The sequence below is a fragment of the Pteropus vampyrus genome, unplaced genomic scaffold (genome assembly GCF_000151845.1).
Source record: "Pteropus vampyrus isolate Shadow unplaced genomic scaffold, Pvam_2.0 Scaffold122, whole genome shotgun sequence".
In the NCBI taxonomy this organism is placed as follows: domain Eukaryota; kingdom Metazoa; phylum Chordata; class Mammalia; order Chiroptera; family Pteropodidae; genus Pteropus; species Pteropus vampyrus.
Window position 1 is genome coordinate 4,459,327 of NW_011888903.1, and position 24,687 is coordinate 4,484,013.

A 24,687-nucleotide genomic window follows, 5' to 3' on the forward strand; every position below is an offset into this window, starting at 1 on the left:
AGGAAAGTTTTATTTTAGAAACTACCACATTCATTACAAACTATGAGCCTCACATTTTAATAAAGTTCCATGATGAACGAGTTATAAAATTAGTCCTTACTGCATACTGGAGCATTTAAAAGTTAATTAATTCCTTGACATTCAACAATATAACTAAATTACTTTATCCACTTGTTTGGGCACAATGTATATAATCTTCTGATTAAATAAGCTCTAAAATTATCAGTAGAATTATTATTTACCCATCTACTGTCCCTATTAGCTCCTCCTCAGAATCTGAAGAGATTATTCTCTAGAGAGTTTTAGAAATATTAGAATGGTATAACAGAATGAGGGGTGGGGGCTTTTAAGTTGTAGTTTTCAGAGTTAGAGTTTCTGAATAAAAGTGTATATTTTAAAATCTTAAATTGAAAAAAATTCTGACAAGTTCTGTGCAGCAAAATACCTGCTAATTCACTACTGTTTACCCTGTGGTTTCTATTTAAATGTATGCTGCTGTCATGATTTATTCCTACCTCGCAGGATAATGAATCTAGATTTTATTTCTGTTCTTTGCCCAGACTTGTACAGCAGGCAAAGTGTTTGAAAATCAAAGGAAAAGAAGATATTGACTTGGATAATCTCTTCAGAGGTAAAAACAAAAACACTAGCAAAAACACAGACTATACTTTTTATTGTGAAGAATGTTTTGTTTATTTGGTTGGTTTTACCATTCCACTAGGGAATGGTAGAAATAAGCTGCCTAGAAGTCAAAGATTTGTGTTCTAGTCCCAACCCTACAAATAATAAGTTCTGTCACCTCACTTCTCTAATCTTTAAATTTCTCATTTTTAAAGTGGAAGAACTGGACTCTGTAATCTCTTTGGTCCTCACTCATGATAGGACAAATCTAAACCTATGGAAGTAAAATCTTAATAGTAGAATCGCTTTCTACCATCCGCAGAGGGCAGGGAGGGAAACCAGAAGTGTCTCATTGCATTTTTAGTTGGGGGACCAGGAGATGTACCTCAATAGTAAGATAGGCAAGAAGATTTTTGGAAAATTTCATTATTAAAAACTGAGGAATAAGAATATAGGAAAAAGAACTACATGTTTTCATTATGTTTCTGTCCCGTTAAGGCTCAATTTAGACAAAATCTCATCTATAATTTCGAGGTTATATTGTAGCAAGCTAAGGAATAAATTTTCCCTTGGTTGTGTTAATTTAGTGCAACAATTATTTGTTCAAATGAAAACATAATTTATAATTAGTATCCTTATATCTTTAGCCATAGAAGTTACATGTGTTTGTATCTCCCAAAACATGGTGGGAGATCTGTTTATCATCTAGAGAAAAAGAAAATTAGTGAGTTTTCTGCAGACCTGGCCAAAAGTGCAACAAATTAGTCCAATTGAGTAGCACTACACTTCATCTCCAAAACAATCGAGCATTCTATTTAAGAGAAAAAGAGTAAGTTCGGCAGTCAGTGAACAAAAGGGCTATGACTTCTATGAGCAAAGCTAACTTCATTTCAGGCAGGGCTTAAGCTCAGCTTGGGGTTGGAAGAACTAAACTACAAAGGAAGGAGGAATCTTTTCCTCAGAAAATGGAGGGCAGTTTGGTTATTTGGGTTTCATTGTATGTCTACACACGTTTCTCCCTAACCAGGAGAATTTCTGTGTGACAACTGGATCTGAACATCGCTTTACATAAAATAAAATAAATAACTGATATTTTAGAAACTGCCCATACAAATGTTCTAATCCACTTTACTAAGCCTTATTCTGCAAACAACATGTTTTGGAATGGTATATGGAACCCAAAAAAGTGTCAGTGTGTTAATTCATATTTTGACACTTTTGAAAATATCTGTGCGGAGTAATTATGAATATGTTCCTGTTAAAACAGATACACAATTTTGTAGTTTACATAGTAAAAGAAGTAGTAATGAGGATCATCTTTATAAAAATAGAAAATATCACTAGCAACATGTATTCGCACAATGTGAAAGATGAAATCTCTTTCAACTTGTGTAGTATGCATTTGTTCTTTTCTGTACCATTTATAAAAAGATTATAAGCATATGCATTTATTTATTTGTGCATTTACTGTGCTGCTTAATTTAAATATTTTGATTTCTTCACAGCAAAGGTCTATGTTCATAGGTACAGGGAAAAAATGACATAGCGTGCAGTGAAGCACCCTGCCTGGTGCAGAGCACGCAGCTTGCTGCCAGGGGTCCATAATACTCTCTTGTTGAGAAAATGCCTTCAGGGATCCGTTCTAGTCCATGCAAATAGACAGGATTTATTTAGCACCTGCTTTCTATTCTAGCCTTTTGCCACACAGAGTGGTTCTTCCTTTTATATTGGACTAATCCTCCTTATTGTAATTAGCTCATTTTCTCTACTTTTAACTTGGTAGAGATAAAATAATGAGAATAAATATGTTACCATGGTGGTATTAAATGATTATTTACTATTTTCCTTTTGTGTAAGCCTATAAATCTGAGCATAATTTCTAAAGCTTTCCCTTTGTTTGTTTGTTTGTTTGTTTGGTCTGGCTATAGATTCGAATAAATATCTTGTTGATTCATTAGGAGTTGTTTTGTTTTGTTTTGTTTTGTTTTTGTTTGTTTGTTTTTTAAGGAAAATGGGCTAAAATTTGTTCTTCATTTTTCCCATGAGAGAAAAATAGTATACCTTTGATTTTTAGAGATTTTGTACACATGTATACAAAAACACAGGCAGCTTCTCTTTTTCATATCTGGAGCATGTTTTCAATTTTTACTTGGAAACATCTTTATTGTCTAAACCATTTTATTCATGGTACATATGCTTGGCAGATAAAATAAATCTTTTAAAGGCTACTCATTATTTTCAAGTATACTTCTTAAAGATACAATATTTTTTCCTTTCCCATAATAATGTATAAAAATAAGACTGGATGACAGAAAATTTAATTAGTTTATAATGATATAAAATGATTGAGGAAAATATGATTATCTAAAAGACTCTTTGGTAGTGAAATTGGCAGAAGTAAGTTGAAGTTTGTCCTACTAACCTAAGGTTTGCAGGTTATCTTTTGTGCCTTTTGTTAAGTAAATAATGTATGGACATAGAGTTGACATGTTTAGCGAATAACATGTTCCTTTTTTAGGACTGAGTTGGGTATCTGCACAGTGGCCTTTGGGTCTTCACCTTTCCTCAGTGAGTGTTCCACAGAGATCTGCACGAAATCTGCTTCTTTGAACACCAATTCAGTGAGGCTAATGAAAGTGCATTTCCATTACGTATAAAGGACCTGCTCATCTCAGTGATCTGCCCTTCTGCCCCTTTGACAATTCTAGAACCAGAGTAGCAAAAACTCAGCCACTTGGTAGGACAGACAGATGTTTATTCCTCTGGTTTGTGTAATTCATTGCACCTCCCCAGGGGACACCTTTGGTGTTGTGAAATGTTCAGCTAGAAAACTGTTTCTTTTTTGCTATTGATTATTTTGGGACTCAAATATGTAACATGCTCACTTCCTTAAAAATGCAAAAATTTTATAAGGCAAAAAATAGAAGAGATCAACTTTGTTAATAAAACCTTCATATATTTATTTTAGGTATAATAATTCACCTTTTTGTTTTCTTTATCAACATAGAATCACACTATCTATATTTAGTGATCTACAATTCCCTGTTATTTTTCACTTGCTGATATATCATGAGTACCTTTCTAAGTCAGTGCATATACACCTGCTAGATAATTTTTTTTTAAGTAAAAATTGTAGCCAAATACACAAGAGATCACACCCATTTAGTTACCTCTTGTGTCAAGAACTAGAAACTGACTAGAAGTTCACCTCATGCCGTCCAATTACCCGCTTCTGCCAGGATAATCACTCTTCTGATCTCTGTTCCTATCAATTACTTTGTTCCAGTTGTGAACATTTTATAAATGAAATCATATAGTATATACCCTTTTATGTCTGACTTATTTTCTTAATGTTATGTTTGTGAGATCCATTCAAATCAAATTATGGTTTGCTTATTCTCATTATTGCATATTATTCAGTTTTCTGGTGATTCCACAATTTATTTATCCATTGTTTTCAGTTTGGGTTGTTTTCAGTTTTGCCCTCTTACCAGTGGTGCCACTGGGAACATTCCGGTATGTGATTTGGTGGATATGCGTATGCATTTCTGTAGGATATAAACCTAAGAGTGGACTTTCTGGGTAATTGGGTTTGCATAAGTTCAATTTCAGGAGGTAGTGTCATATTTTTACAAAGCGATTGTATTAATATGTTCCTCCCAGCAAGGTTTCATAATTGTAAGTGCTTTGCATCCTTGCCAGCAGTTAATTTTTACCAATATCTTTAGTTTTAGGCATTCTTTGGGGTTTACAGTAGTATTTACTTATGCTTTTAATTTCTCATTTCCCTAAGGCCTATGAGCTTGAACACAGTAAATTATTGTTATTTGAATAAACTCTTTTGTGAAGTATCTTTACCATTTGTCGTTTAGGTTATCTTTTTCTTACTACTATAAAGGAGTTCTTTATATCTGTAAATGAGTCCATTGTTGGATAGATGTATAGCAGATATCTTCTCCAGTCTCTGATTTCCCTTTTTACTCTCTTAATAGCGCCTTGAGATGAATAGAAATTTCAGATTTTAATATATAGTTCATCGATCCTTTCTATTTTGGTTAGTACTTTTAGTGTTCTTTAAAAAGTTTGCTTATTGCATGTTCATGAAGATACTCTGATGTTTTATTATAGAATCTTTATTGTTTCTTTCACATTTAGATATGCAGTGTGCCTGGAAATTATTTTTTATACAGTAAAACATAGGTGTCAAGATTCACTTTTTATATGTATATTCAGTTGATCTAGCACCATTTATTTAAAAAGCCTTCCTTTTCCCAGTTACCCAACATAAATCAAGGTGGCCATTACTGTCCTTATATTTCAGCACGTCTCTTATAAAAGACATGATATTTACTTTGATATTCAGTCTGATGATAGTAGCCTTTAGTTGTAGTATTTAATACATTTATATATAATGCTATTTCTGTTAAGTTGGGTTTATAGCTATCATCTCAATAAATGGTTTCCTATTTTTCTCAACAGTTTTTGTTCACTTTTATATTTCTTTATTTATATTAACCAAGAATTTCTTACGTCATTTTCCCTATATTAGCTTGTTGGTTATGCATTTTTAATATTCTTTTAGTAGATATTATAGCTAGTATAATATACATCTTTGTGTAGGATCATTTTTCCCTCTTCCTTTATATTTCTTTTGTGGTATCTTCTATGTTTTTAAAAAAGTTTTTGTTTGTCCAGAAATGCTATTCTTTTGCCTTAACTCTTGAAGAATATTTTTGGTTGTTATGGAACTCTGGATTGGCAGGTAATGTTGTTTCTGGCTTTAAAAATGACAACCCATTATCTTCTGACCCCCATCATAGTTTCCCCTGAGTGGTCAGCGGTAGCTTTCTTCTGTCTCCTTTGAAGGAATGGGTCTCGGAGTATATCTTATTTTCTCTGGCTGCTTATAAGATGTTTCTGTTGTCTGTGATTTTCAGACAACAGAAATGCCTAATGTAGATCGTTTTGTATTTGTCTTTTGGAGATTCATAGTGCTACTTAAGTCTGAGGGTATATGTTGTTCCTTACTTTGAAAATTTTCTTGACCATCATCTCTTCCAATATTGTTTTTGCTTCATTCTTTCCTGTCCCCTCTTTTGAGACTGCATCCATGCATTTTTTCTTGTTCATATGTCTTATATACTATTTCCTACATTTTCTTTCTTTTTTGAACTACATGCTTCAGTTTGGATTTTTTTTCTCCTGACCTTTATTCAAGATCACTAGTGCTCTCTTAACTGTATCCAAACTGCTATTACACCCATCCAATGAATTTTTAATTAGCTCTTGGTATATTTTGATCCTCACACTTCCATATACATGATTTTTTAAATGGATTCTAGTTCTTGAGTAAAATTATCTATTTTGCTATCTAATTTCTTAAACACATTAGTCACAGGTATTAATTCTGGGTCTTATAATACCAGTATCTGAATCACCTTTGAGTGTGCTTCTGTTATTCTTTGTAGAGGGTTGTTCTACTAAAGCTATTCCATCTTATTCTTGCTTAACAGCCACAAAGAATTTCACTGGGTGAGATTCTGTCATGTGTTTAATCAAATGCTCACTCATTAACATTTTTATTATTTTCAACCTTTATGTTTAAAACAAAGACACAGTAAATACATACACAATTGTATGTGGGCATTCGTGGTAATATTTCTATAGTATTAATATCTGAAAGTGAAATCGTTGGATTAAAAAGTGTGTGCATTATAAATTATGAGTGTAATTTCAACTTGTTCAGATATTTATAGTTGTTTACTACAGTACTCCTAAAAACAATATACAAGAGTAACTCCTTCATTCTACCCTTACAAATAACTGTTTTACCTCTTTCATCCTGCCAGTTTGATAAAAGAAAAAATATTATCCTTTTAAGTATTTTTCTTTGATTATGAAGTTTCTTATTTTTCCATGTCATGGTAAAGGATAGATAGAAACATAGAAAATTATCAGTGGTCACACTATATATTATATTATTTAGAAAAATTACTTATGACCTATGTGTGTGCTGAATTTTAAGGGCCTTCCCTAGGTTCATGACCAAGGACTGACTTTCACAGGAACTAAGGAAAGAAATGATTCTGTGTCGCCTTCTTCCTTACCTTGTTTGTTCATGAGAATCATCACAATTAAAAAGCAGATTGTTGGTTTCAGCTCTGACATGTAAAGGGCTTATAAATCATCGCTCCCATCCTCACAGTAGAACAAAGCTGAACAAACTGAAAATCAGCCACTCTTCTTAGATGCATCAGAGAGTCTGGTCCTGCACTCAAGGGAAACTACTTTCCTAGTGATTTCTGTGACCCAGGGAAAGGCAGTTAGACAACTCCAGTTAATTCTCTCTAGCCCTGTGTCTCACATTAGGGAAGGGAGAAAAAAGGCCAAGAAATTCTTCTAAAGGTTACAGCCCAAGGACTCAGGCCCATTAAAAAACAACAACAACTGATTTTAATCATAAGATTCCAGAACATTTGACCCACCAATACCTTGACCTCCACATCAATAGGGCTCCAATACAATAACAGTATATTCCAAAAGAGAAACAGACTCTATTTAATAAGGAGTTTCTAGAGTCTTTCTTTTGGAAAGCCAAAAACAATGGGGGAAAGAAAAAGGTCACTAGAAGAAATTGAAGACTCTGACACCTACAGTTGTTATATATTTGTCAGAACCCCTAGAACTGTATAATGCAAAGGCTGACTCCTAATGTAAACTATAGACTTTAGTTCATAATAATTGGTTTATCAGTTATAAGAAATGTACCACACTAATGCAAGATATTAGTAATAAAGGAAACTTGGGGAGTAGTGAGATTTTATGGGAACCCTTAGTCCTGTCTGCTCAAATTTTCTGTAAGTCAGTTTTAATTGCCCTAAAAAAGAAAGCATTAATTTATTTTTAAAAAGCTAATTGTAAGTACTTAGCATCTTTGTAATGACTCAGCAATATTTGGTGTGATAATGCAGGTGGTATAGGGATGAGACGAGCTGGAAGAAGGGAATTATTTCCATTGGACTAAAAGATGATTCTAAGGACATGAGCTTGTTCTTATGAACACTAGATACTATCCTTGATAGTTCCTCATGCAGACATGCTGCTATTTAGGTGTTAATTAAAATATTAATGGAGTTTTCTAGATAAAATAGAATGTAACAAAAGTTTCTCATTAAAAAGAGTTATTAGCTTTATTTTACTTTTAAAAAAATAAGCAACATAGAACTGGATCCCAAGTTAGAGACTAGCTGAGATTAGGGATGTTGAGATAAGAGATTTTGTAGGTTCTGAGATTTGAATGATTTGTTTGTTTTCATGCCAGATGCTCTGAAACACCTACACTCACAGGCCTGCTAGAAGCCGTCATATAGCCAATAAGGCTGTGAGCAAGAGAAAAATTCTTGAAAGTAAGTGGAGGGCTCTGGATTCCTCTTACCTCCTTTCTAGGATATCTTGAGCTTTTTTTCTAAGCTTGGTTTTTAATATATTCTATATTACCTTTCCAAAAATTCCCTTCACTCTTCTTTTCATGCTGAATTTTCTCCTGTCAAGTTCCAAAGAGTATGGAAATGAGAAACCTAGTTTTCTTGCTTATAGTTTATGGATTTTTAAGAATTAAACATTATTGACAAAATATTTTGAAAATTCAAATGTAGAGAAAAGTAATCATGCAAGAATAAGACAGTCTGAGTAAAAATAAATCTGCTTTAATAAGTAAAATACTTATTTTTAGTCATAAGGCTTGAGGGACTGACAACTCAGAAAACTATATTCCACAGCAGCAAGCCTGATGCAGTGTGGGCAACCATGCTATAAGCTTCCTCAGAGTATTCCAAAAATAACCCTCTCGAACTGGAATCTGCCTCTGACACATCCTCTTCTCCATGCTGACACCGTCTCTGGTTATATCAGAATACAGCTTTGCCTATCCAAATAACTCCAGCCCACATGCATAGTCAGTCCTTTAAACACTGTTATGACAAAGTGATAAGATACCAGTTGTCAAACTGAGGGTCCTCAACGTGTTTACTTACAGTTCAGAGTTGTGTTAAAGTGGACAACCCAAAGACAAGCAGAGAAACAGATCTTTTTCTAGAATAGAATTACAGCTTTGTGTTCCAACATTGTATAGCATTCTTTCTCCAGGACCAAAATAGGATTCCTAGATTCTTAGATTCTAGGCTCATCATCCCAGATAAGGTGAGAGGGAATTCTGATTACACCAACTTCTTCCCAGTGTCAGATGTGAGGGATGTGGACATTTGCTGTCTTAGATTCTGTGGTTGTACACAGGTAGAGTGGACACCCCCAAAGTAAGCATTTCTCTCCTTTGTTCATCATTTCAACCAGTGTGTTGCCAGGCCTGTCTTCCAGGTCTCCAATTTCAATACTGAAGGGAAATACCTCAGACTACAGCAGAGAACCTTTACCTCTCAAATGTGTCCAGGATCAGAGAAAGAAAACCTGCTTCTCTCCAAAAGGCCAATGGTGTGAAATGCTGCTTTGCCTTGATGATAGGTACCCAGGACTTGGAGTAGGGGGCAAATCCTCTGATATGTACTCTCCTTAGAGAGAACATGCCTGTTTTAGCAGAAAAGATTTTCTAAACTTAGGATTTATACCCCGTAAGGATAAGGTCAATGCAAAAGAGCTCAGGGCTTGTTCAGAGGATACAGCAGAAAGGTTAAATGCTGGAGCAGTTGAGAGAATGAGTCAATGGAATTGGAATTTGTTTTCTTAAAAGACCTTTAGCTAAAGATTGTCCTGGGTTTCTCTACCCAGACAGCATTGCTATTTTGACATTCCATTATTGCAAAATGAGAAGACTTTTAAATAATAATTCCTTATGTCTAAACAGAGAATCAGGATTTGATGTCTTGAATGTATGAAAATGATTCTTAGCTATATCATTGGACAGTTGTCATGTTAGATTTCTGAATTAAAGTTTTTCGGACCTAAAAATCATTACTGAGAAGTAGAAAATGAGAGTTGATGCTGATCCCAATACACTTGGTTTATTTTTTAAAAAAATAATGCCAATCTATTACGTAAGTTGAGAGACACAGAAATTTTCATCTCTTTATAAATTAAAGAAATAGCTATTAAAGTGAGCAATTTTACCTAAATAAGGGGCATAAAATACTTCAGTATCTTTTGAAAATATACATGAAATATATTTTAGTATATTAATTAGGTGTTTGGTTGAGTCACTGAGTACATTGCATCTCTTCTTGTTGCCATAGTTACCATTGCCTTGTGGGGTTACATCGAGTATCATTTATGTCATAGACTTTATTTAATAGCGAAGACAACAGTTTCTTCTATTGTCTACATGGTTCTCCCTCATTCACTGTTTTCTTATGCTTTTCTTCATTGATTTGTTTTCTTTTTATGAATAACTTTTGATGATGCCATTTCCTTCAGTTTTTGACTGCCAAGACTTTAGTGGTTCCAATATGCAGAAAATCAGATTATAAAATAATCATATGAAAATAAATAATAAAATAACAAGTATTTAAGGAAACTAGAAACTAAACTTTTAAAAAATAAGATTCCTGAGTTATTCTAAGTGTAGCTACTCTGATGATACTTTTTTCTTTTTTTGCCTTTTATAAAGATGAGGTTCAAAAAAAATTTTCCCCTAATGGTGATGGATTTTCATTCACATTCTTTGCCTAGTTTTTATTTTATAACTTTGAAAAGGACACTGGGTTTTTTAAAAAAAAAAAAAACATTTCTTAGCAACAGCATCAAATAACACCTGTTTTCTTAATATGCTCTTTATGGTGGTAATAATGATAATAACATATGCATCTAGCACTTCCCATATTACAAAGCAGATTTATGTTTATTGGCCCATTTTCCCTCCAAAGGATTGTGTTTATCATTTTCCTGTTGAGGTGATTGAGTCACAGGATAGGTGACTTATGCAAGGTCACAGAGCTGGTAAATGACAGAGTTATAGTTTAGATTTTCCTCCCAAATTTAAAGGCTTTTTCCTATAAAACATCATTTCGTCATGACGGGCTCACAGAGCTAACTCGTGGTATGGTTTGGTGAAAGGTACCATCAGAAGAACTGACTTTACATCCAGCTACAAACTTGCTGCCTGATGGTCCTCAGCCATTTAGTCTACCTCTCAAAGTAGTAGTTGAGTGGATCAAAAGAAAGCATTAATATGAAAGGGCATTAAAAATAAAGCACTACATATATGAAGGTATGACCAATACTTAGACATTTCTCTGTGAGTTCATCAGGTAGATTAATAACACCTTAGATTTAACCTTCACACTGGATGGGGCACCTCAGCCCAACTGGGCCCCCATGGCGGGTGTGCTCTAGATGTTGTGTGACTTTTGCTTTCTCTCTGACCAGTGCTGAGTTCTCATTTAAACATAAAAGCAAACTTATTCTGTAGAAAATTTGGTAATTTTGCTTTGTGTTGAATAGATTGGCATTGAAGTCTGAAATCAAAAGCCATTTCAGTGTCTCTGACATTCTTATTCTGTTTGATGACAGTCTTTCTTTTCTTAAGAAGAATGCTTTTCTGCTTGGCCAGAAATTTCTCCTTGGAGATGACGAATCACTGTGTTACCACTAATGAATTTTACAACCCAAATCCTTTTTATTTTAAAGAAATATGGACATATCTACCCAAAACCATGCTTTAATACAAAACAAAGGAAATTACTGCTGTCCTCAAACACCAAGGTGTTTTCAGCCTCACTGGTAAGTGCACCTTCAGATATTCACCTTCTGGCCACTTGCAGAAGCAATTACTTTCATAGTTGATATTGGTATGTTTGGGGAAAAAAACACAAAGTTACTATATGCAGAGACTGATAATAAAAGTTTAGTCCTCTATGTTTCACACATACATTCTGAAATGGTGGAAAGATCCTTCCCTAAGTGTCTGAGAATCTAGGTGCAGTCACTATTTCTGTGGCATTGGACAACCCTTCCCTGAGACATCTGTCAGATGATGGGTTGCATTTGGCTAAATTGCAGGTGTGGGGCATGTTTGTTTGTTTATTATGTTTACATCAAAAGATGTTTTTTCACTTCTGTGAGTAGGGGTTGAGGAATAAGAAGTTTTCAAAGTAATCTTGTTTGAGTGTCATTTACTGTTTAGCCTTAAAATTAAGAACATTTCCTGAAAAATCTTCCTTAATCACCATACCCACCCTCCCCCCGCCGCCCAAAAAAAGATTTTGCATCTTGAACACACTATTGAGGAAGCCTTCTACATATGCCTACTCAAACAATGGTCTTAGCGGTCATGGCAATATGGATTGAGCTACTTAGAATTCTACTCCTCTATGCAGTGATAGCAATTTTTAAGCCTAGTAATTTGAAAGGTAATGAAGTATGGCGGAAATGAATGTGATATCACCAGATTTCACTAGTTAGTAGAAATTAATCTTGGAATGAGTGTCAAAATGTTAGAAAATTTCTTTGAAGACTCTATTCTTCCAAAGGTCAAAACCTCTTTAACTACTTCTAGAAATTTCCTTGGAGAAGTTACAGTAGGTACAGTGGTTTCGTGCGTGTGTGCATGCATGTGTGTGTGTGTGTGTGTGTGTGTGTGTGTGTGTGTCTTGGAGTGATGCAACTATTCACTGAAAATAGGAGCGATGTGCAGTTTGAATTGCTGCTTCAGTAATAGACAGCATGGAAATATCTAGTCATGTTGTCTCACAGATTCCTAAGGTAAAAGGTGTAAATCCTTGGAAGGAGTTTGAAAACAAGTAGGTTTCAAACTGCATTTTAGTGTTTTCCAGTGGAGCCATGGAGATAACCTAGAAGTAAACAGATAAAAGCTGAGCTGATAGGAGGGGAAGGAGGCTGAAGCCTTTCCACTTGGAGTTGCCTCCCTAACTATGCAAGGGCCTTGAGTCGTTTCCACGGGACCATTTCTGTGGTTCCAGAACCATTCATTGGTTCATCTGGTCATTCGACATATTCATTTTACATGACCAGCATTGCTCTAGGCCTGCAGAAGACCACAGCTGAACAAGAGCAGAGCTAGTCTTAGTTGTCATGGAGCTCACGGTCTAGTGAGAGTAACTGACATGAATCCATGTTAGGCTGCAGCTGAGATAAGTGACAGGAAGGAACAATATGTGATGCCAGAAAGCCAACAAGAGCTTCTTTAAGGAAGTGACACAGGGCCCACACCCGAAGGGTGAGAAGAGAGCTGGACATCAGGGGAAGGGTGGGGGAAGTGGGCAAGGAGAGAAAGGAAGGATGTTTGCTGAGTATTTCCATTAGCTGATAGTATGAGTACTGTGTGTGCTAAATCATTTATTGGACTTTCTGATATAATAGTCTTAATTTTGTGTTGGGGATGCCTTGTGATACAGATGAGAGAAAAGAGGTATAGGAATTGAATTATGTACCCTTGGTGTGATAGCTAAAGATGATTGAGCCAGCATTTGAACCCAAGTCTTACCTTGGAGCCTGCACCCTGGACCACCTCCCTGCTCTGCTTCCCAATGTGAGCAAGCACTTGATGGGAACTAGAGTGACAGTGATGTGTTGAGACAGTCTGTTTGCCAAAAGGATTAGCATGGAGATGCAGGCAAAGTGAGGTGTCTCACTCCGTTACTTCTCATACTAAGATACATGATGCCATAAAGATGGAATTTTAAGAGTCTTTAGTGGGAAAGATGTCGCTAAGAATGGGCAAACAGAACAGCACTGAGAGCCTTTGTCTCCAAGGTTAGGAGGGAGCAGGAACTTTTAAGAGCAGCATTAGAAATGAGGCAGTGCCTTTGCCAGCATCCCAGTCAAATAGACAAGAAACGTGTGAAGGACAAAGCTTAGCTATATGCCCTCTAGACATTGAACTTCCTGTAGGTCAGGAATCTTTGTTCATTTTTACATCTTCTGGGCCTGACCTTGCCCGTTCTGCAGTGGACACTAGGTACTTAATGAATTTTGTAGCATTTCTAGAACAAAATTCTTTTCTCCTTTCTCTATAGAATGTTTATTGACATATCAAATTTATATTTCAGCTATTCAGACAGTTGTGTGTGTTTTACTAATGTACATAAATAGATTGCAAATTGTCTTAACTATCAGCATAGTATATTTTAAAGAGCTAACACTAGCTGAAAATAACATAAGAAATCTTATATCATTTAAAAATAGGAAGACATAATTAACAAGGACAGGATGATAATCACATTTTCAAACATTGCACTTGTTCTTCCAAATATTAAATTTGTTTTGGGAAGTGTAAATTGACAGACTTTCTATTGGAATTCCTGAATTGTAATGATTTCTGCCTAGCCATCTAGTGTGCACATCTGTGGCATTCAATTTGCATAGCCCAGTTTTGGGCCATTGTGGTACATTTTCTAGTTTGTTGACTTGTTCTTTCTCTAAAAACGAACAATGTCAGAATTCTTTATGCCCATTAGCCTACTTACTCACTGAATCTTGAAACATAAAATTCTTCACTATTGGCAAAGTAAGAAAGAGTCAGCTATTTGCATAACTTAAATTTAGATTCTCTCTTTTACTTCAGAAGGTTATGTGGGGAAAAATACATGTGACTTTTGTAACCCACTGCCCTTTCAGCTACAAAGGTCAAACAAGGATTTTTGACCTTTTTTGCCATTTGCTTAAATGTCTAGAAACTGATGTTTATTATTCCACCGGAGGCATATAAAGTACCATAAGCCCTGTTATTCGTTGTGACCAGCATCTGTCAAAGAGTAGGTATGGTTTATATTTATTGTAACCCAATATATTTATTAATTGAAAGTTAGATATTTATGTCAACTGTTATATTCTCTAAATTGCAATTAATTTGATACTGAAAATATGTGGGATATATTTTATTGCTTGATGATTCCAAAAGCACTCCACAGACTTCCTAAACTTCTGAGCCATTGTTTTAACATCATTTTAAATTATATTGATTGATGTGATAGTGCCAGTTAATAGGAATTTCCGATCGATAACATGCTCAGTACCTATAGTCATAATTTTTAAACCAAAACATCAAAGAAAAAAAATGTTTATGCAATTGACTTAAAGGCAATTTTTAGTCATTGCTAACTGTTTCTCTAAGTTCTTAGTAAGCTTTTGGAACGACCTCCAATTGCTTTTCAAAGAACTCCAGAATAGACATTTTATAATTAAACAGTGTGGTATTGGAGAAGCCGCGAGGGAACCCCATCAGTAATCAAGCACAGAGCTCAGTGGCCAAATATGTACTGTCAATGTTTAATGAGACAGAGTAGCTAACTAATTGGAAATATTGCAAGACCCCTCTGGTATTTCTGTGATATCTGCTCCCACAGCCACAACTGCTACTTTCAACTATTCCCACTATTGAACTTATCCCGCAAAGCCAAGAAATTTTAATGTAATATAGTGAAAGTCATTGTGTGGCACCCCTTGGGACAGCTTTCATAAGCACAGATCCTGAGACCTTTGGACTCCCAGTAAAATACAGTAGTCCCTCCTTATCCATGGGAGATACTTTTCCAAGACCTCTGGTGGATTCTTGAAACTGCAGATAGTACCAAACCCTATATATACTGTGTTTTCTTATGTATACATACCTACGGTAAAGTCAAATTTATAAATGAGGCATGGTGAGAGATTAACAACAATAACTAATAATAAAATAGAACAATTATAATAATATTCTGCAGCAAAAGTTATAGGAATGTGTTCTCTCAAAATCTCTCACTGTATTATACTCACCTTTTCACTTAAAGGAAGCACTTTACAGCTGCCGTTTGATATATCCGAATTGCCAACATCACTACTCTTGCACTTTGGGGCCATTATCAAGTAAAATAAGGGTGATTTGAACACAAGCACTGTGATATAGCTATGGTCAATCTGATAATCAAGATGGCTACTAAGTGACTAATGGGCAGGTATTGTATACAGCCTGGATACGCTGAACGAAGGGATGCTTCCTGGGCAGGATGGAGTGGGATGGCACAAGATTTCGTCATGCTACTTAGAATGGTGTGCAGTTTAAAATGTATGAATCATTTATTTCTGGAATTTCCCTTTTAATATTTTTGGACCAGTGTTGGCCATAGGTAACTGAAACCGCAGAAACCGAAACCCTGGATAAGTGGGGGAGGGACCACTGTACAGGAAGGTAGGCTGCTCCCCAGGACAAGGGTCAGTGTCTCCATCAAAGCTACAGAATAAATTCAGTCTACTACTGAAATTTCAAAGAAACAGCTGAATTCATCCACTGAATCTGTCCTACCAAGGAAATATACCAGGATTCTACCCAGTTCTTGAATGAAGATAGAGTGTAGACAGAGATGGGCTTGATGGCATCTCATTGCTCCAGGGCCAGTAAGATTTTAATCGGAGTCCTTCTGTGCTGCAGCCAAATTAGATTAGCACTATATAGTCTGTTGACTTGTATATATGGACAATGCAGCAGGATTAGGAGCACAAGTGGTTCCACAAAGGTCACCTTTGCTGTGTGGCTGGAGAGAAAGTGTCCAGAGATCAATGTCAGGACTGTCACAGCCAAATCTTGACCCCCAAAGCAGTTGTCACCACCACCAACCACCTTTCACTTCTGCTTTGCCCAGAGACCTGAGGCAAGAGGAAAACAAGTATCACAGCATATCTGGAGACTAAATAGGTTACCAACTATGTTAACGTCACATGGCCACGGTTTTTAAATATGTAGCATATTGAGAAAACTTCCAAGAATTTAAGAGCAAATCAATACACATTCCACAACAAAATTTGCTTTTAAATTTTCCCCCATTATGAGCACATCACCTACTGAGAGAAAGAAATCCTTCCCTGTACTTTCTCTCCCTCTCTCCAGAGCTCATTTCAAACCCATGCCACTGCCCTAAGAGAAAAATTAAAATTCCATTAAAAGCCAGAAGTTGCATACTTCACAGCAGCAGCCCATGGAGCTACTGAGAGACAACTTGGATCTCATTCAAATAACAAATCTGAGAGCTGCTGTTCACATTGGAGTCAAGTTGTATTTGCATTTTGGAGAATATTAAGCATTCACTTTGTTGAGTTGCTTAAAATTAAATAGTTTAGAAATTAATGTGCACAGGTATTAATAATAGTATCACCATTTATAATGACTGAGGAACTTTGCTCTTAAACTGTAAAAATTACACAGTGACATTTATATTTTTATCATTTTGAAGACTACACAGTTAATTGCTTTTTCAGAATGGTGAGACTAACTAGCTTTTACACAGTTTCTGCCTACAGGAAAAAGCTAAGACTGAATTAACTAGAATTTTACATATTTCTAAAGAATTTCTCTGACATACTATGGGAAGTATGTGAGGGAAATAGGATTTGGTGAGAAGTTAGATTATGCAGAGTTCTTTATCTAGAAGAAAAGAATACAGAAAAATATCTTTGAGCTCTTCTTTTGACCTCCAAATATTATATCATTTTCTGTAGTATTTATTAAATAAAGTCCTGTCCAGGCACTTTGAAATAACTGTTTAAAGTTTGGTCTCTTACTAATTTATTTTACCAAATTAAGTAACATGAGTGCTGTGGAAAATTATTTTTAGTACTCAAAATATTGTATTTACTGCCTTCCTGAACTCATACCTAAGTTTTTTGACAGCATTTTGCTAGCTCACATTGTGACTGATTAATAATTTTTATTAACACATACAGAACATAGTTGAATTAAATAGGTGTTCTGTACAATTACAAATTGGGGTTGTTGTGCAAAATTACTTTTGTAAACCACTTTAATACAAGTTGAAAGGTTCCTATTGTTGTGTTCATTTTCTCCTTTTCCAAGAAATAACCATATAATGGATAAAGGAAAGGTGCAAAGCTCGCTGAGCTGCATCCACAACCTTTTTGGCACCAAGAACCGGTGCTCCTAATGCCTGGTGATCTGAGGTAGAGCTGAGGCGGTGATGCTAGCTCTGAGGAGTGGCTGCAAATACAGACGAAACTTTGCTTGCTGGCTGCTCACCTCCTGCTGTGCTGGCTTGTTCCTAATAAGCCATAGACCGGTACGGATCCATGGCCCAGGGGTTGGGGACCTCCGGGCTACCTATGGGCCAGTAGGTGTTCTGAGAGCTTATTAAGACCCTTCATAAATCTTCTGGGAAATGTAAGTTCAACTTGCAGGCAAGTGTATTGTCAAGACTTAAATTCAAAAAAAAAAAGAAATTTTGGTAACTGGAAGCAAAGCCAATTCTGTGACCTTGCAGGGCAAAAGTTACCCTTCTGATGAACTACTTAAGACTAGGAAGAGGATTGAGTGAAAGCGAGGAGCGATCACTGTGTGCCAGGTTCCAGTAAGTACTTCTCTCACTCCCCACAGCTATCTGAGTTGTTTTTACTACTACTACTACTACCACCGCCACTACCACCACTTACAATTATGGAGAAACTGGAGTGCACAAAGTGTAAATAACCTTCCCAGGGCCAAACAGCTAATAAATAGCTCACTGGCTCCAGCACCAGTACTTGGTCATTCACCATGAGGGCAGCATGGTGGGGTAATGTCCTGATAAGTAGTTTGGCAACAGAGGCTGGGGTCTCCACCCTCTGTTAAATCTCCATGAGGAACACCTTCCTGAGTGCCAGTCTGAGACAAAATGTGAGATGAATCAGCCAGCTCCCTACCGTGTTCATTTGTGGTCATGGCATGAACATAGACTCAAATGAAAGATGTGCATGTATATTTTCATCAAAGAATAATGAACTGGCGAAGTGTACTCACTCTGCTTTAGAGAACTAGTGCCATGTCCATATTAATGTTCTTTTACTGCATTCTTATAGGGATTTTTCCTAAAGCAGTCATTGGAATCCCTACATTCCAAACACATTCAAAATCTTACCTATTCCAAGTTTCACCTAAAACCAAAAGCAGTTATCCCTTACTAGTGCTCAAGAAAACATTCATATTTAACTTTGATTCAATGAAAGTAAATTACAAAATGGTGAACCTACTAAAAGATCCTTTTATTCTAAGATCAGCCATTCAACAAACATTTTATGGAGCAATTACTGTGTGTCCTGCACTGTGAGTTTCAGTCAACTAAACTAACTAGAGCAAAGGAAAGAAATACCAAAGCAAATAGTTATTTAGTTAACAAGCTCTGGAAAATTCTGGTCATTGGAAGTGAGATGAAAAAAAATCATCATTCTATAATTTAACTCAAAAACTTAGATTTCTGTTTGTATTGTGAGTAAGAGCACAAGTATTGGAGTTCATTCATTTATTTAATAAACATTTATAGATAGCCTACTGCTTAACAAGCACTATGTCATACACTGGAGTACATTGCTTACCAAAACCAGAAACAGTTTCTACCTTCATTAAATATTTCATTCTAGCTGGGAAGACAGAACAATCAAATGACCATATTTTTAAAAAATCAACCTATACCTGTGGTGAGTGCTATAAAGAATCTATGTGAGGCTTTGATGAGATTTATGAGGATTTGATGTAATTAGGGAAAAAAGATGACATTTCTGAGGAAGGGACATTTGAACTAAACCTTGAGGGATGAGCAGAATGTGATGAGGCCGGGGAAAGAAGAAGGAATATAGCAACAGAGAGTAGTATGTACAGAAGCCTTGGGAGAGTGGAACAATAGAGAGTTTCAGGGACTAAAAGAGTCAGTACAGCTAGAGCGTAGAGAATGGATGTTTGGACAGCATGGTTCAATGTGAGCTTAGAGAAGTAGAGACTGCCTTTGTTCTGAATGCAGTGACAAGGCATTGATGGTTTAAAGCAGGGAGAGTGGACTACAGGGAACTGGGCAGAGTAGATACAAGTTGATCGGTTGGAAAACTAATGAAGTTTGCAGGAAGGAGATAATGGCTCAGAGTTGCATAGTACTATGGAAGAGACGAAGAGAAGACAATGTATTCAAGATGTATTCAAGAGCTAAACATCCATAGGCCTTGGATGTTGAGGATGAGAGACGGGATATTAAGGATGACTTGGGCAACTGAAGAGGTAGTGGTGCCTTTTACTAAAATAAGGGAAACTGAAAAGGACCAAATTTGGGATTTGAGGGGAGTGAAAATGCTGAGTTAAGTTTTTACATATGGAGTTTTGAGAGGCCTTTGAGAAAGCCAAGAGGAGGTGTATGGGTATAGAGCTCAGAGGTATAGTTTGCGCTGGAGATTAACCTTAGGTGGTGGGCAGGGAGGTGGTAACTGAACTCCTGATTCTGGATGGTGTCACTGAGGGAGAGGATACCGAGGGGAAAGGGTGTTCCAGGAAGGCCTAGAACCAAGTCTGGAGGGAACCTAACACTCAAAGGCTGTTTCAAAAGGGATGATTCATAATAAGAGGAAGAAAAGTCTGCTCGAAAAGGCAGGAGGGGAAGCCAGGACTGTGTGTCATAAGCATCTAGAAAAAGAGCATGTAAAGAAGGAGGAGAGGTCCAGCACTGAATGTGCTGAGAGGTCAAGAAAAATGAAGACTAAAAATATGTCTGGGACTAAAATAATTTACCTCGGATTGAATGATGTTGAGGTCGTAGAAGACACTAGTGAACACTGGTGGAGCCAACGGTCAGATTTAAGTGTTTGGGGAATAAACAGGAGGTATAGATAGAAGCAATTAAGACAGCAATTAAGACAGGTTATTCAAGAAGCTCAGAAGGGAGCTAGAGTGAGGGCTAGAGGCAGATGAGGTATCTATGAAGTTGTTTTGTATATGTTTGTTTTATAAATGAGAAGCACTTGAGAGTGTTCCTGAGCCAGTGGAAGAATCCTGGTGAGACAGGTTGAATTTACAGGAGACAGAAGGGATTAGTGAGGTCCTAGTTTCTGAGAAGGTGCAAGGAGATGGGATTATCCTCGGATGGGAGGAAATACAGCTTCTATAAACTCAGTCTTGGGAAGACTCACACGTTCCAGTCTGTGGCTTCTATTTTTTCTGTAAAGTGGGCAGCCCGATCATCTGCTGGGAAGATTCAGGGACTGGCGACTGTTGGGGAAACCTAAATGGGAGGATTTTAGGAAGTGGAGGTTTGAAACTGTGCACAGAAGTTGGAAAAGCAGGTGAGCCAAGAGCGTCAGGTGGCTGTAGGGCAGTGCCAAAGGCCTCCTTGAGCTTGGTGATTGTGAATTTATAGTGGAACCAGTCTGCCCTGTTATGAGATCTCTGCGGGTACAGAAAAAGCAGGTAGCAAGATTCTTCTAAGACTAGTTTTGGCCAGATGGTTGCAATGAAAAGGCAGAGAAATAAGGAAATGTGAAGTGCTTGCAAGATATAAAAAAAAAAAGAAAAAATTGCATGGAATCCAAGCCAAAATAAGAGGGAAGTGAAAAAAGAAGGCCAATAAATGGGAGCAGTTAGGGAGATGAATCATTTGATAATCCACATGAGGTCCAGGAGCTCACTTGTTGGAAGGCAATTGGTAAAAAGCTTTGACAAGCATGGTGGGTGTAGTCCTGGAAGTTACAGAAGCTGGTCGGCCCTGAGGCTGGTAGCTGGAGGGCTATCTCCTCCAGGTGTGATGCTGTACCCAGAAGATGCAGGCTCTGCAGGACAGATAGCCCCACAGCACAGGCTGACTTTCTGCCTCGATGGCAGTGGCCTGCCTCCAGGTTCTGCCATTTACAGACTATTTATATGGGGCAAGCTGCTTTACCCATCTGCATCAACCTCAGTTTGCTCATCTGAGAGTTGGGATTGGCCATGTGGTCTTTCTGTGGTTGTGAAGATTGAATAATGTAAAATAGCACAATACTTGATTCCTAATAGGGAATCCATAAAAAGTGTCAGAAGCTGCTGTTTCTTTCTTGTGACACAGACATTTTTTAGGCAGACCACAAGTGGTGGTGGTGGTGTTGTTGTTTTAAGTTTAGGAGTCAAAGCAAAAAGACATTTTGAATTTTTATAGAAATGGTGTGATGTGTAACAATATAGTTATGTGGACTTAATTTTTTCACCTGTGAATCTACAGCTGCGAGCTGAGAGCCAACAGGTCAGCCGTGGGGGTGCCAGAATGAGGAGCAAGCCAATCCTAAGTAAGGTGTCTTAGGTGCTTGCTATCCTTGGCGGCTTTCTTTTTCAGACTAGGACTAATTTAGATTCTTTTCATAAACCCTAAAATGCAAGTTTTAGGCACTGAGTGATTTAGACCACTCAAAAGGCTCCTTGCCTTAAAAGAGATGTAAGAATTTTACTCATTTAAGTTTATTTGCTTATCCATCACCCACATCCAACAGAGATAGGCCTGAGTCCTATTTCTCTCTGACTATACACACAGCATGTGCTCAGTAATTGTTTATAGTGTGGAGTAGAGTCTACTTGTAAGTTTTTAGTTCTTTAATAGATTAGAGCAGGTTTCTTTTCACCTAAGCACTGTCGACGTTTTTGACTGGATCATTTTTTGTTGTCGGGGCTGGCCTGTGCTTTGCAGGATCTTTCTCAGCATTCCTGGCTTCTACTCAGAAGATGCCAGAAGCTTACCACCCCCTCTCACCGCCCGCCCCCCCCCCCATTAAAAATATGTTTAAGTAGATAATCTTTGTCTGCATTGGTATTGGTTAAATCTCATTGTGATGTAAATATTCAATACAGCAATATTTCATTACAGGGAAAGCTTTGCTAGCCCCTTCGTTTTGTTATAATAAGATTAGAAAAATAGTATATTAATGCTGAAGAACTTACATAGTATTTGTAGCATATGTAGCTTTACATAATCCTATATACCCTTTGTATATTTTATATACATTCATTTAATAAGGCAAAAGTAGAACACAGTAGAAACATAAATCGGCAAAATACTGCTTGTGAGGGGAGAGAAAGCAAGCATGATTATAGCATAGGTGAAATAATTTTATATTCGATATTGAGAAATGAGGGAAGTGATGATAAAACAAAAATGAGATATTTTTAATCATTTAAAAAATAAGTTTTCCAGTCTGGAATATCCTATTTTTCCTTGGTTTGCAGATGAGTTTCTGCCCCTGGCTGTGACACTGTTTGCATGTTCTTCATAGAGAACCATATTTTTCACAGAGATCCGAGCAATAGAGTTTCTTCCTCTTCCTGCATTCTCTTGTCCTCAAACTCAGGATGGTGTTTGGACTCAGCCTTGGACCAAGCTTGGCGTTGGTTTCTCTAGTTGTGCAGGCAGTTCCTGTCCTCGCTTCCGAATTGAGTGGAGTAGTAAACTCTTCCTCTTTGCATTCCTTAACATTAATAGCTAATGTTAAATCAACTACAAAAGCACAATTTTTTTAGATAATGCTCATGCTGCTGAAACTGACATATATATGACTATATATTTATATATTACATATTTACATATAGTAAGTGTAAGTATAATGAAAATAGACAGTAATCTATCTAGTAAGTGTTCATGTTCATATCTTCTCCAATGGCAGTATTTTCTGCCAGCAAGAGTTACCTTCACCCCACATATAGTTGTGTTATTTGTAGAATCACCAGTGCTGTGGAAGCCTGACACGAGGGCCGTACCCCAAGAACTAGGTCAGACATTATTTTTAAGGTGTTTTACATTTGTGATAGTGCGGTTTACCACACTCCCCAGCCTAGGGAGATTGAAGCCGACTAGCTGGCCCAAGAGACAGATACAGTAAATAGATTCAGTGTCCTTGTCCTTCTTCTAAGTCACTGAACTAGAACATTACAGATACTTCCAATTCCTTCCTTATCTACTTTTCCTAACTTGTTCCAATGTATGATATCTCCTGCCTCTGGACATATGAGTTATTTTAGCCCCTTTGACTTTTTCCAAGTTTTCCTATCAACATTTTTCTTCCCCAGTGCCAGTTATTCCTCAGAAGCCAACTTTTACTTTTATTTCCCTGTTCTATATAAAACTGGCACTTTTATACATAAACTAACCTTTCATGCTGTCCTTATCTGAGAGACTGGCAGAAAGTTGGGGAGTGGGGTGGAGGTGAGCATCACCCTTATATTTCTAGAGAACCACTTATTCCTTAACATCTACCATGAAGCCTGCCCTGTATGATCTCACATGTCATTATGCAGAGGTGCAGAATAAAGTTTTCTAGACCATAATCCTCCAAGCCTGTGTTAACAGAGCCTCAGTCAGCTCTGCAGTTATAAGGGGCTACAGTTACAGATCTGTATTCTATCAATTACCCATTTATATATTGCAAGCCAAATAACAACCTGTTATGTATCAAACCAGTTTAACCTGAGATTTGTAGAAATCAAGTCTCTAGTCTTTCATTACACCTCCAAGGGAAGTGCTCTGCACAGATTTCCATGTGGAGCGTGATAACTATGTCCCAGTTGATTTCTCCAGTTCAAGAACGAGATGCTTCTGGTCTCTATGAATTTCCAAGAGGCAAAGGATATTTCCTGCAGCAACTTGTAAGTGACTTAAAAGTTAGTCACAGAGAAGTAGCATTTCCTGTTTATTCTTTACCTATCTGAAATGAGATGAAAGAAGAGATTTATCTTCTCAAGAACACTCTGTTCACCATCCCAGTGTGCTTCTTGGAGGATCAGGTTGCAAAAGCTCCTTTAAAACAGAAACTAAAACAGTGCTTAATGATTATTCTACTCCCATGGGGGTGGGGGTGGGGCAGTGGGAGGGACATAAGTCAGAAAAATAGCTGGGCTTCTAACATGGGTCTCGCGAGGCTTTTCTAAGTGATCAAAAAGGGATCTCTGAGATTGCAGAACTGTGTCGCCCATATGGCAAGCAGGAACCCATTACTGCTTTCACTCTTACTTTTATTTTAATTTTGTTTAGTTAGTCTCCTAATTACTAAAAGAAATTATAATAATTTCTCATTATCCTCATTCATTTCTCATATTCGTTTAGTACTAAAGAACAGTAGGATAGGAGGTGGTCACAGCTTTAGTGATTTAAACTTTTACTTTTTCAGTTTCCTTCTAAATTCTGTTTAACATTCAGAGAGGAAAAAACATTTAAATTACAGATTTTAAAATTGCCCAGTTTAAAATAGGTGATACTGAGGATGTTTTACTGTAGTCCCATTATCTGAAAACTGATCATCTTGTGAGGAACCAAATTGTTTATTTTATAACATCACTGGGAGCAGTCCCCACTATTTTAATGCTTCTGT

At 36.8% G+C, this 24,687-nt stretch overlaps 1 protein-coding gene across 1 annotated transcript in view; it reads left to right on the forward strand.

Annotated features, from left to right (window-relative positions):
* Window positions 1–24,687, forward strand: part of L3MBTL4 (L3MBTL4, histone methyl-lysine binding protein) — a 309,548-nt gene that overhangs the window by 203,444 nt on the left and 81,417 nt on the right. The window contains exon 14 of the mRNA XM_023534188.1: window positions 561–631. Within this exon, the coding sequence (XP_023389956.1) occupies window positions 561–631 (71 nt within the window). The remainder of the gene's footprint in view (window positions 1–560; window positions 632–24,687) is intronic.